Source organism: Rattus norvegicus, chromosome 5 (assembly GCF_021556685.1).
Source record: "Rattus norvegicus strain SHRSP/BbbUtx chromosome 5, alternate assembly SHRSP_T2T, whole genome shotgun sequence".
In the NCBI taxonomy this organism is placed as follows: Eukaryota; Metazoa; Chordata; class Mammalia; order Rodentia; family Muridae; genus Rattus; species Rattus norvegicus.
Genome location: NC_141538.1, coordinates 122,286,650 through 122,305,047, shown reverse-complemented (window position 1 = coordinate 122,305,047; position 18,398 = coordinate 122,286,650). Strand labels below are relative to the sequence as shown.

The 18,398-nt window shown below is 40.2% G+C and overlaps 1 protein-coding gene and 1 pseudogene across 3 annotated transcripts in view; one reads left to right on the top strand and one right to left on the bottom strand.

Annotated features, from left to right (window-relative positions):
- Positions 1 to 8,789: 8,789 nt before the first annotated feature.
- Positions 8,790 to 11,390, top strand: Oog3-ps1 (oogenesin 3, pseudogene 1; annotated as a pseudogene).
- Positions 11,391 to 12,949: 1,559 nt separating this feature from the next.
- The window catches only part of Lepr (leptin receptor), a 179,865-nt gene continuing 174,416 nt past the window's right edge, over positions 12,950 to 18,398 (bottom strand). For 2 of the 3 annotated variants that reach the window (NM_012596.3, NM_001429454.1), the window contains 1 exon segment: positions 12,950 to 17,761. In NM_012596.3, the coding sequence (NP_036728.2) occupies positions 16,940 to 17,761 (822 nt within the window). In that variant the 3' untranslated portion in view covers positions 12,950 to 16,939. 3 annotated transcript variants of the gene reach the window in all.

Sequence of the window (18,398 nt, the reverse complement as noted above, 5' to 3'; positions counted from 1 at the left end):
TGCTGTCACCTGAGTTTTTGATCTTAGCCATTCTCACTGGTGTGAGGTGAAATCTCAGGGTTGTTTTGATTTGCATTTCCCTTATGACTAAAGATGTTGAACATTTCTTTAGGTGTTTCTCAGCCATTCGGCATTCCTCAGCTGTGAATTCTTTGTTTAGCTCTGAACCCCATTTTTTAATAGGGTTATTTGTCTCCCTGCAGTCTAACTTCTTGAGTTATTTGTATATTTTGGATATAAGGCCTCTATCTGTTGTAGGATTGGTAAAGATCTTTTCCCAATCTGTTGGTTGCCGATTTATCCTAACCACAGTGTCCTTTGCCTTACAGAAGCTTTGCAGTTTTATGAAATCCCATTTGTCGATTCTTGATCTTAGAGCATACGCCCTTGGTGTTCTGTTCAGGAAATTTTTTCCAGTGCCCATGTGTTCCAGATGCTTCCCTAGTTTTTCTTCTATTAGTTTGAGTGTATCAGGTTTGATGTGGAGGTCCTTGATCCACTTGGACTTAAGCTTTGTACAGGGTGATAAGCATGGATCAATCTGCATTCTTCTACATGTTGAGCTCCAGTTGAACCAGCACCATTTGCTGAAAATGCTATCTTTTTTCCATTGGATGGTTTTGGCTCCTTTGTCAAAAATCAAGTGACCATAGGTGTGTGGGTTCATTTCTGGGTCTTCAATTCTATTCCATTGGTCTATCTGTCTGTCTCTGTACTAATACCATGCAGTTTTTATCACTATTGCTCTGTAATACTGCTTGAGTTCAGGGATACTGATTCCCCCTGAAGTCCTTGTATTGTTGAGGATAGCTTTAGCTATCCTGGGTCTTTTGTTATTCCAGATGAATTTGCAAATTGTTCTGTCTAACTCTTTGAAGAATTGGATTGGTATTTTGATGGGGATTGCATTGAATCTGTAGATTGCTTTTGGTAAAATGGCCATTTTTACTATATTAATCCTGCCAATCCATGAGCATGGGAGATCTTTCCATCTTCTGAGGTCTTCTTCAATTTCTTTCTTCAGTGTCTTGAAGTTCTTATTGTACAAATCTTTTACTTGCTTGGTTAAAGTCACACCGAGGTACTTTATATTATTTGGGTCTATTATGAAGGGTGTCGTTTCCCTAATTTCTTTCTCAGCTTGTTTCTCTTTTGTGCAGAGGAAGGCTACTGATTTATTTGAGTTAATTTTATACCCAGCCATTTTGCTGAATTTGTTTATCAGCTTTAGTAGTTCTCTGGTGGAACTTTTGGGATCACTTAAATATACTACCATATCATCTGCAAATAGTGATATTTTCACTTCTTCCTTTCTGATCTGTATCCCCTTGATTTCCTTTTGTTGTCTGATTGCTCTGCTAGAACATCAAGAACTATATTGAATAAATAGGGAGAGAGTGGGCAGCCTTGTTTAGTCCCTGATTTTAGTGGGATTGCTTCAAGTTTCTCTCCATTTAGTTTAATGTTAGCAACTGGTTTGCTGTATATGGCTTTTACTATGTTTAGGTATGGGCCTTGAATTCCTATTCTTTCCAGGACTTTTATCATGAAGGGGTGTTGAATTTTGTCAAATGCTTTCTCAGCATCTAATGAAATGATCATGTGGTTTTGTTCTTTCAGTTTGTTTATATAATGGATCACGTTGATGGTTTTCCGTATATTAAACCATCCCTGCATGCCTGGGATGAAGCCTACTTGATCATTGTGGATGATTGTTTTGATGTGCTCTTGGATTCGGTTTCCCAGAATTTTGTTGAGTATTTTTGCGTCGATATTCATAAGGGAAATTGGTCTGAAGTTCTCTTTCTTTGTTGGGTCTTGTGTGGTTTAGTTATAAGAGTAATTGTGGCTTCATAGAAGGAATTCGGGAGTGCTCCATCTGTATCAATTTGTGGAATAGTTTGGATAATATTGGTATGAGGTCTTCTATGAAGGTCTGATAGAATTCTGCACTAAACCCGTCTGGACCTGGGCTCTTTTTGGTTGGGAGACCTTTAATGACTGCTTCTATTTCTTTGGAGTTATGGGGTTGTTTAACTGGTTTATCTGTTCCTGATTTAACTTCGGTACCTGGTATCTGTCTAGGAAATTGTCCATTTCCTGCAGATTTTCAAGTTTTGTTGAATATAGGCTTTTATAGTAAGATCTGATGATTTTTTGAATTTCCTCTGAATCTGTAGTTATGTCTCCCTTTTCATTTCTGATTTTGTTAATTTGGACACACTCTCTGGGTCCTCTCATTAGTCTGGCTAAGGGTTTGTCTATCTTGTTGATTTTCTCAAAGAACCAACTTTTGGTTCTGTTGATTCTTTCTATGGTCCTTTTTGTTTCTACTTGGTTGATTTCAGCCCTGAGTTTGATTATTTCCTGCCTTCTACTCCTCCTGGGTGTATTTGCTTCTTTTTGTTCTAGAGCTTTTAGGTGTGCTGTCAAGCTGCTGACATATGCTCTTTCCTGTTTCTTTCTGCAGGCACTCAGCGCTATGAGTGTACCTCTTAGCACAGCTTTCATTGTGTCCCATAAGTTTGGGTATGTTGTCCCTTCATTTTCATTAAATTCTAAAAAGTCTTTAATTTCTTTCTTTTTTCTTCCTTGACCAGGTTATCATTGAGTAGATCATTGTTCAATTTCCACGTATATGTGGGCATTCTTCCCTTATTGATATTGAAGACCAGTTTTAGGCCGTGGTGGTCTGATAGCATGCATGGGATTATTTCTATCTTTCTGTACCTGTTGAGGCCCGTTTTTTGACCAATTATATGGTCAATTTTTGAGAAAGTCGTATGAGGAGCTGAGAAGGAAGAAGGTATATCCTTTTGCTTTAGGATAGAATGTTCTATAAATATCTGTTAAGTCCATTTGGCTCATGACTTCTCTTAGTCTGTCTACGTCTCTGTTTAATTTCTCTTTCCATGATCTGTCCATTGATGAGAGTGGGGTGTTGAAATCTCCTACTATTATTCTGTGAGGTGCAATGTGTGTTTTGAGCTTTAGTAAGGTTTCTTTTACGTATGTAGGTGCCCTTGTATTTGGGGCATAGATATTTAGGATTGAGAGTTCATCTTGGTGGATTTTTCCTTTGATGAAAATGAAGTGTCCTTCCTTATCTTTTTTGATGACGTTAAGTTGAAAATTGATTTTATTTGATATTAGAATGGCTACTCCAGCTTGCTTCTTCCGACCAGTTGCTTGGAAAGTTGTTTTCCAGCCTTTCACTCTGAGGTAGTGTCTGTCTTTGTCTCTGAGGTGTGTTTCTGTAGGCAGCAGAATGCAGGGTCCTCGTTGCATATCCAGTTTGTTAATCTATGTCTTTTTATTGGGGAGTTGAGGCCATTGATGTTGAGAGATATTAAGGAATAGTGATTATTGCTTCCTGTTATATTCATATTTGGATGTGAGGTTATGTTTGTGTGCTTTTCTTGTCATTGTTTTGTTGCCAAGATGATTAGTTTCTTGCTTCTTCTAGGGTATAGCTTGCTTCCTTATGTTGGGCTTTACCATTTATTATCCTTTGTAGTGCTGGATTTGTAGAAAGATATTGTGTAAATTTGGTTTTGTCATGGAATATCTTGTTTTCTCCATCTATGTTAATTGAGAATTTTGCAGGATACAGTAACCTGGGCTGGCATTTGTGTTCTCTTAGGGTCTGTATGACATCAGTCCAGGATCTTCTGGCCTTCATAGTTTCTGGCGAAAAGTCTGGTGTGATTCTGATAGGTCTGCCTTTATATGTTACTTGACTTTTTCCCTTACTACTTTTAATATTCTTTCTTTATTTTGTGCATTTGGTGTTTTGACTATTATGTGACGGGAGGTGTTTCTTTTCTGGTCCAATCTATTTGGAGTTCTGTAGGCTTCTTGTATGCCTATGGGTATCTCTTTTTTTAGGTTAGGGAAGTTTTCTTCTATGATTTTGTTGAAGATATTTACTGGTCCTTTGAGCTGGGAGTTCACTCTCTTCTATACCTATCATCCTTAGGTTTGATCTTCTCATTGAGTCCTGGATTTCCTGTATGCTTTGGACCAGTAGCTTTTTCCGCTTTACATTATCTTTGACAGTTGAGTCAATGATTTCTATGGAATCTTCTCCTCCTGAGATTCTCTCTTCCATCTCTTGTATTCTGTTGGTGAAGCTTGTATCTACAGCTCCTTGTCTCTTCTTTTGATTTTCTATATCCAGGGTTGTTTCCATGTGTTCTTTCTTGATTGCTTCTATTTCCATTTTTAATTCCTTCAACTGTTTGATTGTGTTTTCCTGGAATTCTTTCAGGCATTTTTGTGTCTCCTCTCTATGTGTTTCTACTTGTTTATTTATGTTTTCCTGGAATTCTTTCAGGCGTTTTTGCGATTCCTCTCTGTAGGCTTCTACTTGTTCTCTAAGGGAGTTCTTCACGTCTTTCTTGAAGTCCTCCAGCATCATGATCAAATATGATTTTGAAACTAGATCTTGCTTTTTTGGTGTGTTTGGATATTCCATGTTTATTTTGGTGGGAGAATTGGGCTCCGAAGATGCCATGTAGTCTTGGTTTCTGTTGCTTGGGTTCCTGCGCTTGCCTCTCGCCATCAGATTATCTCTAGTGTTACTTTGTTCTGCTATTTCTGACAGTGGCTAGACTGTCCTATAAGCCTGTGTGTCAGGAGTGCTGTAGACCTGTTTTCCTGTTTTCTTTCAGCCAGTTATGGGGACAGAGTGTTCTGCTTTGGGGCGTGTAGTTTTTCCTCTCTACAGGTCTTCAGCTGTTCCTGTGTGCCTGTGTCTTGAGTTCACCAGGCAGGCCACTTGTAGCAGAAAAGTTGGTCTTACCTCTGGTCCCGAGGCTCAAGTTTGCTCGTGGGGTGCTGTCCAGGAGCTCTCCGCGGAGGCAGCAACCAGGAAGATCTGTGCCGCCCTTTCCGGGAGCTTCCGTGCACTAAGGTTCCAGATGGCGTTTGGTGTTTTCCTCTGGCGTCCAAGATGTGTGTGCAGAGTGCAGTCTCTTCTGGTTTCCCAGACGTGTCTGCCTCTCTGTAGGTTTAGCTCTCCCTCCCACGGGATTTGGGTGCAGAGAACTGTTTATCCGGTCTGTTTCCTTCAGGTTCCGGCGGTGTCTCAGGTGCAGGGGTCCTGCCGCTCCTGGGCCCTCCCCTATGGGAACCCAGAGGCCTTATACAGTTTCCTCTTGGGCCAGGGATGTGGGCAGGGATGGGCAGTGTTGGTGGTCTCCTCCGCTCTGCAGCCTCGGGAGTGCCCACCTGACCAGGCAGTGAGGTCTCTCTCCCACGGGGTTTGGGAGCAGAGAGCTGCTGCGGGCCAGGATCCGCTGGTTTGGGACTTCCGGTAAACACAGGAAGTGCCAGGTCCTAGAGGACTTTTGCCTCTGTGTGTCCTGAGTTCACCAGGCAGGTTTCTTGCAGCGGAAAAGTTGGTCCTACCTGTGGTTCCGAGGCTCAAGTTTGCTCGTGGGGTACTGCCTAAGTCCTCTCTGCGGCGGCAGCAACCGCGAAGATCTGTGCTGATCTTTCCGGGAGCCTCTGTGCAACAGGGTTCCAGATGGCGTTTGGTGTTTTCCTCTGGCGTCTGGATGTGTGCAGAGTGCAGTCTATTCTGGTTTCCCAGGCGTGTCTGCCTCTCTGTAGGTTTAGCTCTCCCTCCCACGGGATTTGGGTGCAAAGAACTGTTTATCTTGTCTATTTCCTTCAGGTTCCGGCGGTGTCTCAGGCGCAGGGGTCCTGCCGCTCCTGGGCCCTCCCCTACGGGAGCCCAGAGGCCTTATACAGTTTCCTCTTGGGCCAGGGATGTGGGCAGGGGTGGGCATTGTTGGTGGTCTCCTCCGCTCTGCAGCCTCAGGAGTGCCCACCTGACCAGGTGGTGAGGTCTCTCTCCCCAGGAGGATATTTTCTAATTCTATACATTTGGCTAAGAATTTCCTGAAGTCATTGTTTTAATAGCTGAGTAGCACTCTCTTGTGTAAATGTATGAAAATTTCTGTATCCATTCTTCTACTGAGGAACATCTGGGTGGTTTCCAACTTCTGGCTATTATAAGTAAGGCTGCTATGAACAGAGTGGAGCATGAGTCCTTGTCTATATGTTGAAACATGTTTGGTATATGTCAAGTAATGGTACAGTTGGGTCTTGGGAAATATTTCCTATTTTCTCAGAAACTCTCAGGGTGATTTCCAAAGTAGTTTTACCAGCTTTCATTCCCACCAGAAATGGAGGAAAGTTCCCCTTTCTCTACATCCCAACTTGCATCTCCTGTCTCCTCCATTTTTTATCTTAGCCATTCTGATTGGTGTGAAGTGAAATCTCAGGGTCATTTTGATATGTGTTTCCCTGGTTACTAAGGATGTTGAACATTTCTTTAGTGCTTCGCAGCCACTGGAGATTCCTCAGTTGAAAATTTTATGTTGAGCTTTGTATTCAATATTTTAATAGGGATATTTGGCTCTCAGAAGTCTAACTTCTTGAGTTCATTGCATATTTTGGATATTAGCCTCTATCTGGTGTAGGTTTGGTAAAGATCGTTTCCCAATCTGTTGGTTGACATACTGTCCTACAGAGAGTGTTCTTTGCCTTACAGAAGGTTTCAATTATATGAGTTCCCATTTGTGGATTGTTGACTTTAAAGCATAAGCCATTGGTGTTCTGTTCAGGAAGTGTTTCCCTGTGCCCTAGTGTTTGAGGCTATTCCCCACTTTCTCTTCTATCAGACTCAGTGTATCTGACCCCAAAAATTCTACCAGAGAGCTCCTACAGCTGATAAACAACTTGGGAAAAGTGGTTGGATCTGGATAGAAAATTAACTCTAACAAATCAGTAGCCTTCCTCTACTCAAAGGATAAATGGACAGAGAAAGTAATTAGGGAAACAACACTCTTCCCAATAGTCACTAATAACATGAAGTATCTTGGCATGACTCTAATCAAGCAAATGAAAGATCTATATGACAAGAACTTCAAATACCTGAAGAAATCAAAGAAGCAATCAGAATATGGAAAGATCACCCATGCTCATTGATTGGCAGGATAAATATAGTAAAATGGACCTCTTGCTGAAAACAATCTGCAGGTTCAATGCAATCCCCATCAAAATTCAAACTCAATTAATTCTTCAGAGATTTTGAAAGAGGAATTCTCAAATACATTTGGAATAACATACAACCTAGTATGTCAAAAACTACTCTTCACAATCAAAGAACTTTGAAGGGAATCAGAATCCTTTACATCAAATTATATTATAGAGCAATAATTCTAAAAGCTGCATGGTATTGATACAAAGACAGGAAGATAGATCAATGGAATAGAAGTGAAGGCCCAAAAATGAACCTACACATCCATACTCACTTCATTTTTGACAAATAAGCTAAAATCATCCATTGGGAAAAAAGGAAAGCATTTTCAACAAATGGCGCTGACTTAACTTGTGGTCTACATATAGAAAAATGCAAATGAATCTATTTTTCCCTGGTAGAAAGCTCAATTCAAGTGGATCAAGGACCTCCACATAAAACCAAATGCACTGAACCTTCATTGTTCAAGTAGGATGTTAAGGAACTTTCCATATTTCTGGTTCTGTCCAGTTTTACAGACTTAGTTTGGAATTTCACTTAGGATCATCTTTATAAATTACTGGTTCTGCAGTCTCTTAAATTATTTTTCATATATTATGCTTTTTCAATTATATGAACTAGAATTTCCTCTTAACTATACCCTACAGATTGTGCTGGGGAAGGCTTCAAGCACAGAAGCAACAAGATCTAGTTATTTGCCCTGTGTGCCTGAAGCTACAGCTCACCCAGGAACCAAAGCTATAGGCATGTTCTGATTTCAGTATTGTTCAGGTGACTAGACATTGTATCAAATATGGATAAGTGTATGTATGTATGTATGTATGTATGTATGTATGTATTGTGTGTGTATGTATGTATGTATGCAGGTATGTATTTTATGAGAAAAATCATACAGCAGTCACACCGAAAAACTTGAATTAATGTCCTAGGCACAAAATATCATAATACATGCTAGTACTGATAGATATACTATCTCATCTCTTTCTGCATGTGAAATTCAAATTGTCATGGGAAACTCTCCTTCCCATAGCCTATGTAAACTTGGCATCTCTAAGACTCACATGAGCAGGTCATCTCATTCTGTAGCACAGATTTCTAAAAGTTCTGGTTAAAGTTGCACAGTTTAATTTGGTTTGGCACTTCATAGATGGTCTGATTGGATAGTCAGGTGGCCATGAATTAACAGACTTTTAACCTCACATGCTAAATAAATATAATATAGTCCAGTTTCTGCACACTGGTTTCTAAATTGTTAAGTAAGTAGCACATAGAGAAAGGCAGCACATAGGAGTTTCTCCTTAGCCCTTCACAAGAGAGATCAATCTGTTGAAAACACAATAAGGCTGGTCTGGAACTGTAACATTAGCAATATATTCTGTTAAGGGCCTGCACCCTTGTTGAGTGTCTTTTTCCTGTAATAAAGTTCTGGTCAGATTGTATGCTACTGAATAACCCTTCTGAATAGGCACTCAATTAAGAGGAGGAGAGATTGACATCCTATGGGAAAATGGTTAATAATTTTCCTCAGTGGGTGCTTACAAGAGAATTGGTGATGAATGTTTGGCTTGGAGACCACAACATTGGATGATTTGTTAGACTGAGCTCTCCATTATTGCCAGAGAATGGGCTGGCCTTCTGGTTCTGGGAATGTGTGAGAAATTGGAATTTCCAAAACTTAGCCTGAAATTATGTCTCCTAAATGCTTCACCAGGTTCTGTCTGAATAAATATCTATCAGGATGAGCAGCTACAATGCTCCCACACTCGTGAAGCTGGAAGTGAAGGCACTGCTGAAGAAGGATGCCATAGACATCTCTGATCTGGAAGACCTGCCCACTATGGTCTTCACACCACTCTTCATAGAGGCCTTCAACCACAAAAACACAAAGCTCTTGCAGGCAATCGTGGTGGCCTGGCCCCTTCCCTACCTCACTGTGGGGCCACTGTTGAAAACGGCCATTGTGGAGATGACGAAAACTGTGCTGCATTGCATAAACATACTGCTGACACAGAAGGATCATTCCAGGTAAGCCAGGCCCAAGGAGTCCTAAGGAGGAATCCCTGGGTTACTTGTAAGAAACATATGCACACAAGGGTATGAAAACTGAGTCCAAGCAGAACAGAGGCTAATGATGTCATCTTCTTGGGGGTCTGTGGTGAATGGAAGCTGATGTAAATGACAGTCATAGGTGGAGGACAGCTCAGAGTACAAGTAGCCATAGTAGGAGGAGCCTACAGAGACGAGATATGGAAGAGACTGGTCAAGAGGGAAGGGACTGAATGGAGGAAGCAGGGCATAGCTCCAGATGCAGCTCATGCAGTGGCCTTGCCTACATGGGGAGAGGAGCTATGGTGGAGCTGACCTTAGACAAGGGGGATCTAAGCAGTTTTATATTATAAAACACTATCTTTTTCCCTCACATCAGGGGGAAGCTTCAAGTGTTGGACTTGTGAGATGAGCACCAGGATTTCTGGGATGTATGCACTGGAAGAGAATATGGAGACTGCTCAGCAGACTCTTGGAGCATGAAGCAAGTTCCTAAGAGCCTTCCTACTTGTGTACCAAGGCAGCATTTGCAGGTGGTCACTAATCTGAGCCTCTGCTTCTATCTGAACAAACACCAGAAATGCTTGCTGCAGTGGGCCCAGAAAAGAATAGACGTTTTGCAGCTATGCTGTGTGAAGATGTCGATTTTTGCCTTACCACAGGAGATTATCAAGGAGGTCTTGAACATTGTCCAGCAAAACTATATTGAGGAATTGGAAATACACACACAGGAGGTCTGGTCCTTCCTGGATTTCTTTGCACATTTCCCTGGCCAGATGAGAAATCTTCTCAAATTTGATCTAAATCAAATAGACTTCAAACATAATGTTGTGGACACAGTGACAGATGTAAAGAAGTGTGCTGGCAAATTCTTTTCTCAGTTCTCCCAACTTAGACATCTCCAGCATCTCTCCATGAATGGTGCCCACTTTGCCAATGACAACATGAAAGAGCTCTTCAGGTAAGCAAGGATGCTGAGCTGTTTATGCTCTGGTAGCATAGCTTTCCCTTCACATGGAGCATTAGGGGACACCTGAGGTGTGCCAGTCACAGGGGATGTTACAAGGATGGACTCATTACAGGATAAAACTGTGGATTGTTTGTGTCCTAACCGAGCTCACTTGGATAAATTCCCACTTGATTTGTACAGTCTGAGCTGAGGTAGGGAATATTGAGTGAGCTGTCTTGCAAGCATGTCCATTGTGTCTTCAGATGGGTCCTCCTTGGGATGCATGCAATGCTAATAGAAGGGAAAAAAACAGAGAAGAGGGCCCTAAGATGGGAAGGCTCCACACCTGCTCTCTACAAAGATACATGTGAACAGGTACCAGGTTTTCCTCTTTTGGAGTCAATCAACCTCTCTAAAAGGAAAACACAAGTAGGGACTAAGTAGATAGACACTGGGCTGGGGGTCATCAATGTCAAGAGTGCAAAATTAAATCGGGAATACAGATCGTGGAGATAAGTGAGACATGGATAAACTCTGCAGGACGTTAGCTAAGATGTTGCCGAAACTTTCTGTGATAATCCTTTCTAGTTATGTTCTCCTGACATGATGGGCAAGCTCTAGTTCTCCGACAGAGTGTCGATGGTAAGTTTCAGATCTCTGTGCTGAGTCCATCTTACCAGATAGTAATAAGCATCAGTAGACAATACTATGAGCAGACACAAACATGCTGTATCCTCAGGGTGGACCTTCACCATAAGCATAGATTGACTCTACATGTCTGGCTTCTCTGGGTCAGTGTCAATCTTACTAATGTCCTCCAGCACCCTGACCCAAAAAAATTTCTTGGTTTTTTTTCTATAGATGCCTGAAGAGCCCCTTGGAGTCCTTGTCTATTACTTTCTGCCATCTCTCAAAGTCAGATTTGAAACACATGTCAGAATGTGAGAGTCTCTTTCAACTGAAACACCTGCACTTCAATGATGTTGTGTTTTCCAAGTCAAGTTTCAAGAGTCTCCAAATTCTCCTAGAGAATGTATCTGAAACGCTGCAAACACTGCAGTTAGAGCACTGCAGGATGAAGGATTCAGAGCCCAGAGTCCTCTTGCCTGCCTTGAGCCAGTGCTCCCAGCTGTCCAGCATCAATTTCTATGACAATGACTTCTCCAGGCTTGCAATTAAGGACCTTCTGCCATGTATAGCCAATCTCAGAAAGTTGACCTTAGAGCTGTAGCCTGCCTGTCTAGAGTGCTCTGATCACTTGGGTTATGTCGTGGTAGAGAGATTTTCCCAACTGTGTCCTGAGTTTGTGGATATATACTCAAGGTCAAAAGGCAGCCCAAGTGAACCATATTTGTTGCTGGCCCCTTCCCTCCGTGTTGGATGCACTGTGGCTATGACATGAAGACCAGTCTTTGGCAATATTGACAGAAAATGGAAGATTGATTCTGGAAGCCGGGAAATGAAATCTGAGCAAGTACATTCATCGCAGAATACCAGAATTCAAGGCTTCAGATGCATTGGAATCAAAATGGTATTTAGAGGATTGAGACCACAGGGGTGATTTGACATGAAGGATAATTAACATTGGGTGTCTTATGGAATCAGAAAGACAATATTGCATTTGTAAATGTGCCTCCTTCAGGACAGTGTCACCAGTGGCTTCTCCATGTTTTAAATATATGGCCAAACTATTAACTGAATGTTCTCCTCTTGTGTGCTACTGAATCATTGACCTCACTCTTTGTTTACAACCTCACAATGTATGTACAAGAAAATTGTCATCTAAGCCATGTTCGTAGCAAAATGCATTAAAGTTAATTATGACATTGCCTTCTAATCTTGATTTCTCAATGTTTGACTCCTTGGTGGGTTATGTGCACAGAATTTTCAAACAAATTGTGAAAGGCACTTGAAATAAACCCTCTATACAGAACCTTCCTTTGGATGGGATGTGATTATGAGCAGAGTAACATTCCTACAAAAGACCCTGAAGGTGAAAACATATAGAAATTGTGGTGGGAGGTAGCTGCTAGCACTTACAGCTCAATAAGTGCTCAAAGGTGGGCTATCATATGACTTGCTGTGACCATGGGGCATCTTGCTCTTCCAAAGTGTTGCATAGTTTTATCCATGAAATTGTGGCCCCACAAAACAACTCATTCAACACAAGTAGAATATATTGTGTATCCATCCCTGAGAGGCTGAACCCTCTACTGCTCAATTCATTCACAGAAATGTAGAGACAATGTAAGCAGGTTTCCCATGCCTCAGGCACATCTGGGATTTCTATTCTTCATGTCCAGACACTGTTTTTAAGACTGTTTTTAAGACAGTTAGTTGTCTTAGTTTTCCTGTGGAGTAGATTCATCCTCCTACATCTTTTGGTTCATTCTTTCTGGGTTCAGCTTCAGTTCAAGACTGTTTCCTCAGCCTTTTAGCTCTGCCTCAGCACCTCAGAGAATGAACACACACACACACACACACACACACACACACACACACACACACACACACACACACACTGTGTTTAGGTTGTGTTGTCCAGATGATTCCAGCCTATAGAATAAATGCATCCTCTATTTCCAGACTACTGAGTACCTCTCCCTCAGGTGTGTACCCTACTTCAAACAGGGCATCTTAGGGTCAAGAGCGATGACCCAGCAGATTAGAGTTTTTGCTATACTTTTAAAGGACTTAGGGTTCTTGTCTGCTATGAACCTGAAAATTTTCATTCATCTATCTCTCTGTAACTCCACATCCATCTGATTCTATGCTTGCTTCTGACCCACTATGTGATACATATAAGTGCACACCAGTGAAATATACACCTACATTAAAATAAATAAATCTAAAATATATATTCACAGTTTGAAAATACTGTTCAGCACTGGACAATCATAAGGTTTTCCCTAGGGAAAAACACCTCTTTTATTTATTTATTATGATACAAATCATCATTAAACAGAAAGATTTCCTTGCCCTGTACTTATATACATGTTTCAAAAGTAAAGTATTTACAACATAGGAATCTCAGTACTAAATTAAACATCTTCCAAGTTTATCATCAGGTCCATGTTGTTTCATTAAAGTGTTTTATTTACAACAAACACACAGTGATTTTTATAACATTAAATTTAATGTCATGCATCTTAAGCTCAGCAAATTTTGAAAAATAGACATTTTCAAAAGCAGCTTTCCAAAATAAATATTGATGAATTTTGTATAAAAATAATTCATTCCTTATAAATGCCCGTCCATGGAATTCACTTCAGGCTGCTCATACAAAGGCAGGTCACATTGTATCAGTGGTAAAACAGTTGTATGTTAAGTTGCTCCCTCCACATTGACAACTGCAGAAGCACTTTACTCTTCCAAACTAGAGGCTCTAGAGAGTAAACTTACTGATGGCTCTCCACATGCTTTCTAGCTACAATTGGGAGCTATCCCACATGCGGTCTCAGCTTAATCACAGTACAGTAGGCCATTTTAATTTTGTGCTTTCAACTTTGAGAATAGCTTTATTCAGGAATTACTTCTGAGTGCTCACTAAAATAATTGTCAAGATGAGTCCTGGAAGATGAAGAAAGATTACATTTCTTCTGAAAGTCACTGGGAATTAGAGGTTTGTTAACACTCGCTGGTGGTGACATAGAATTGTAGCTATAGGAGGTCTTGACTCATCAGTAGACTACCAATACTTCCGGGTGTACACCTCACAATTCTCCCAGTCAAAAATGTGTTTTCCTGCCGCTCTGGGTATCTAATATCCTCATTACTGAAGGAATGTGAACATATTTTTGATGTTAGAAAGAAAAAGATTAGTTTTACAGGAAAAGGATAAAAAGAGTCGCAAGACTGAGTGGAAATTCTGACACTAAGCCCAGGCTCTTCCACTGGCTTGGGAACTTGACTCAATCTATATAGTGTCTGGCACTCATTTTAGGGAGAAAGGGAAATCTCTTGTCAAATGCAGAACATCTGGAAATGGAACATAAGGCTGCAATAGGAGCATGGCTCCCCGAGAGATGCAGAGTGACTTGCTGTGCGTCTTTGCTCTTGGGAGTGTACATTTAATCTATAAACAAAATCTTGCCACTCCTAACACACAATTTATTGTCTGGTTGTTATAAGGTGAAGCAATAACTCAAATTATGGGTTCTCTTTCTGTAAAATTTTAATTTAAAGACACTTGTTGCTTTTCAACTTAAGGCCTTTAGAAGACAGACATATGCAAAATTCCATATTCATTGAAAATCTCTAAGAGGCCAAGGTTGGAAGTTGTATCTCAATGTGTTAGAATTCTTTCCAGACGTGTGTGAGGCTTGAACCCACACCCAAACACTGATAACACAAAAATAAAATTCAAAAGCTTTAATAAAACAAAACTCTAAAATTTATGTTGAACTCCTAGATCTCTGGAAACTTTATAGAACCCTTGGGAAGAAATGTAAGATTATTCTGGAATATCAAACATCATACACACCCCATACATTTTTAAAAACTTGATTTAGGGGGTTGGGGATTTAGCTCAGTGGTAGAGCCCTTGCCTAGCAAACGCAAGGCCCTGGGTTCGGTCCCCAGCTCCGAAAAATAGAAAAAAGAAAGAAAAAAAAACTTGATTTAGTGAAAAACAGTTTTCAAAAGGACACAGTAACTAAAGTGTAGTAATACTGAAATATAGTTTCCAAATGGAAAATCAGATATAAAGCTCACTGGCAAGAAATACAGTCTTATCCTGTGGGTATTCATTGGCCAAATTCTATAATTCAGTCCCTGTTCTGAACTTGGTGAAAGATGTCTGTTTGTGATGTAACTTTTGGTTTTGTTTTTTTTTTTTTTTGATTTGTTTTTTTTTAAATAGAACCAAACATGTGCACAGTATCATTGAGCTCAGACCAATATGCTGTCTCTAGATTACTCTAGCTCAAACCTGCAGCATAACAATAACTCTTGTCCTGTGAATTCACTGTAGCTCCCATACTAGATGTACCCATGAACTGACTAAAATAGCCATTGGTTTGTCTTGCCCATTGTTCTGGGCCCCAAAGCCCAAGCCAATGCTTATACAGTGGACATGCTAAAGGTTAATCCCCAATTACACACGGACTGGGGCAATTTCAAATTTTCCATCTCTCCTATACTGAGAGATTTACAGACTTCAATTGATACTCTACCCAATAAGCAAATATTAAATGTGATAGGTCAACTTCAACATGTAATAATTTGTTAGTGAATACCAACAGAAACAAAAACATATCTTAAAGTAGAACACCAACTAGTGGTCTTCAGCCCACTGCCTTCTCATGACAAAGCAGGTGTCAGCTTGTGTGGGGACCGTGAGACATCTTACTGACTCAGGACATATGAGAGCTTTGCTGACTTCTGAACATCAAATGAACATGAAGTCTGAAAACAAATCTGACTAGTGTCAGGGATCTCTCTCATCACATAGAACACTTCATCCATAAAGCTAAAATTGGACTAGAGAGCCAATGGCAGGATTTACTTAGGTTAATGGTAAAATCAGCAAGCCAGTGTCAGGTTAGTAAGAATGCTGATGATGCTTGGCAATACATAAGCATAGGTTTCAGCACTGATGTACTCACATTGATGATTCTGATATTATTGGAATTCTTCTAGCCATTGAACTTCTGAGTATAAGGGAGTTTTGAATTTCTTATTTTTCAGGCTGTCATTGAATCAGCTTGCCATATCAAACACTGAAATGAATAATACATCCCCAAACTCATTTTGAAGTCCAACACCAGGTCCCAATCATTCATGTATCACTGTGCTTCCTTGTATTAGGTCTTCTTTGATAGCATCAGTTGGTTTGTTTTTAAGGATGGCGATGTAATATTTAGATTAAAATTTGATAGAACCATTAAAAAGATGTGAGTTAAATCTGAATTCTGCTTCCATCAACCACTAAATCTGGAACTTTTGGGCAAATGATGTAATCGCCTCATTCATAATATCAATAATACAGTGAGAATATATAGCATGTACCTTGTGCAATTATTGCTGTAATCAAGTTAATGTACACAAGTTGTGAAGTACAGTGGTTGTGAATCCCACTGTAGATTGGGAGTGATGATGATTCTTGAATAGTAAGGAGTAACATGTGTCAATCTGTCCGGAAGTCATCACTTCAGTGTAATAGAGAGGTAAAGCCTGACAAGTCTTGGAGCTGTTCATACTGCAAAGTGCTGGTGATAAAACTGTAAAAGGATTAGTTAACCTATTCCTCTTCAAAAGAGTACTTCTTGACCTAAGTTCAATTCTCCCCTTAAATTCAACATTTAATGGAGTGATAAAGGGGATAACATTTGAAATGTAAATAAAAAAGCCAATAATAAAGTGATATTTCAAATAGCATGGTCAGAAGGCACAAACTACAAACATGTCACATATTTCCAAAACATACAAGGATACCTATTCAGTTTAGCTGTGCACTGCACAAGTGAATTTGCACAACACAAGACAATTCAAGGTAAAACAAATACACCCCTGAAACAACTATGTCTCAGAGATGTTAATTTGAAGCCTTTTTTTCAGCTGCCAATATAATGTTGAAATTTGTTCTTTCCTCAGAGGTCAGATGTTTAGATAGACTATAGTTCCTGAAATTATTTTTAGCTAGAATCAGAAGACCCTCTCTGCAAAAATATCTTGGGAGTGTGTTCAATAGGAGTGGATCTACATCACTAGATTCATGAAGAATTCCTCAAATGCTTTGTCCAAATTACTGAAAGAAGATAGGCACACTTAATTCAGAAACAATAATTTTCAAACTAGACTCTGGTAGTTTTCTCCCACATCCACAACAATAAAAGAACATATTATACATGACACACTCTACTGGAATGGAACCTGGAAGTTTTTGGACAAGATTACACAGTTAAGTCACACATCTTATTTTCTATTATCTTATGACTGTGAGTGGAACAGGATTGAAACTGGGGCATGTAAGGTACAAAGTTCTTACCAGAGGTCCCTAAATTCAAATTATTTTCTACAAAGTGTGAACAACTCTCCTGGAGGATTCTGATGTCACTGAACAGACAGTGAGCTGGGAATGGGCACAATACCCCTGCCTCATCAGTCAAAAGCATATCATTCTCTCTTTTGTTTCCTGAGGAGACTCCTAGATAATACACAGATTTTTCCCCGTGATTTTCTTCAGGAAAATTTCCCTCCAGTTCCAAAAGCTCATCCAACCCTGAGAATGAAAATTGTGGTGAAATCACATTGGGTGGATGATCTGATAAAAGGAAAAATGCCTGGGCCTCTATCTCCCAGGAGTTGCTAGAAAAAGACTGTCTCAGTGGTGAATGTTTCCTGGCGATGCACTGGCTGACAGAACTATGTATAGCCCCTTGCTCTTCATCAGTTTCCACTGTTTTCACGTTGCTGACCAGCGTTGCATATTTAACTGAGGGTTGACTCTGACACTCATCCTCACAGGTTCCCTGGGTGCTCTGAGCCCCAGAGAAGTTAGCACTGTTACACTGGTCACTGATACAAATAGAACCCCTTGTGGAATCTGGAGTGGTCAAAAGAAGTGAGACCATAGCTGCTGGTACCATCTCATCTTTATTTTTCCAAGCTGTATCGACACTGATTTCTTCTGAAACTGGTTCAGGCTCCAGAAGAAGAGGACCAAATATCACTGATTCTGCATGCTTGGTAAAAAGATGCTCAAATGTTTCAGGCTAAAAGAAAAGATACATTGAACGCTCAGTATGTCAAATCTTCATTCAGTCACATTTGCAGAAAGGCACGTGTGTAAGGTTCAAAGCAAGGTACATCAGTCAGCCACAAATGACACAGTTGGCGACCGGAGAGACAGCCTCAGTTTTTCAAAATCCAACAAGAAAAACTCTCAGGCTTCAGTTCTTCAAATGCAATGAACACAAACACATGGTCCTCTCTTCATGGGTAAAAATTAATTTGATGCTTGATCATGGTCATGGGATATATTAAGTGAGCCATGCCTGCCAATGCTTAGTTCTTGGGAGACACTGGTTACTGTGGCTGGAAAATACTCTCTTCTGAAAAATCATCCCATTCTATAGTAAATTATATTAGCACAAAATGAAAAGTTAATCTTAATGGATAAAAAAAAGAGCAAAAACAAAAATCAATCAAACAAACCAAACCAAGCCAAAAAACTCAAATGAAAACAAGAACATGTAATACAGGAGAATGAGCAAAACAAGTCTTTCAAAGATGGTAGCAACATCTACTTTGTAGCTCATAACTTGTAAAGGTAAAGCAACTGTGACTGACTTAACATATCTGTCTCAGGTCACAGTAAGAATCTGCTGGAGGCTGTCTGAAAATAACAAC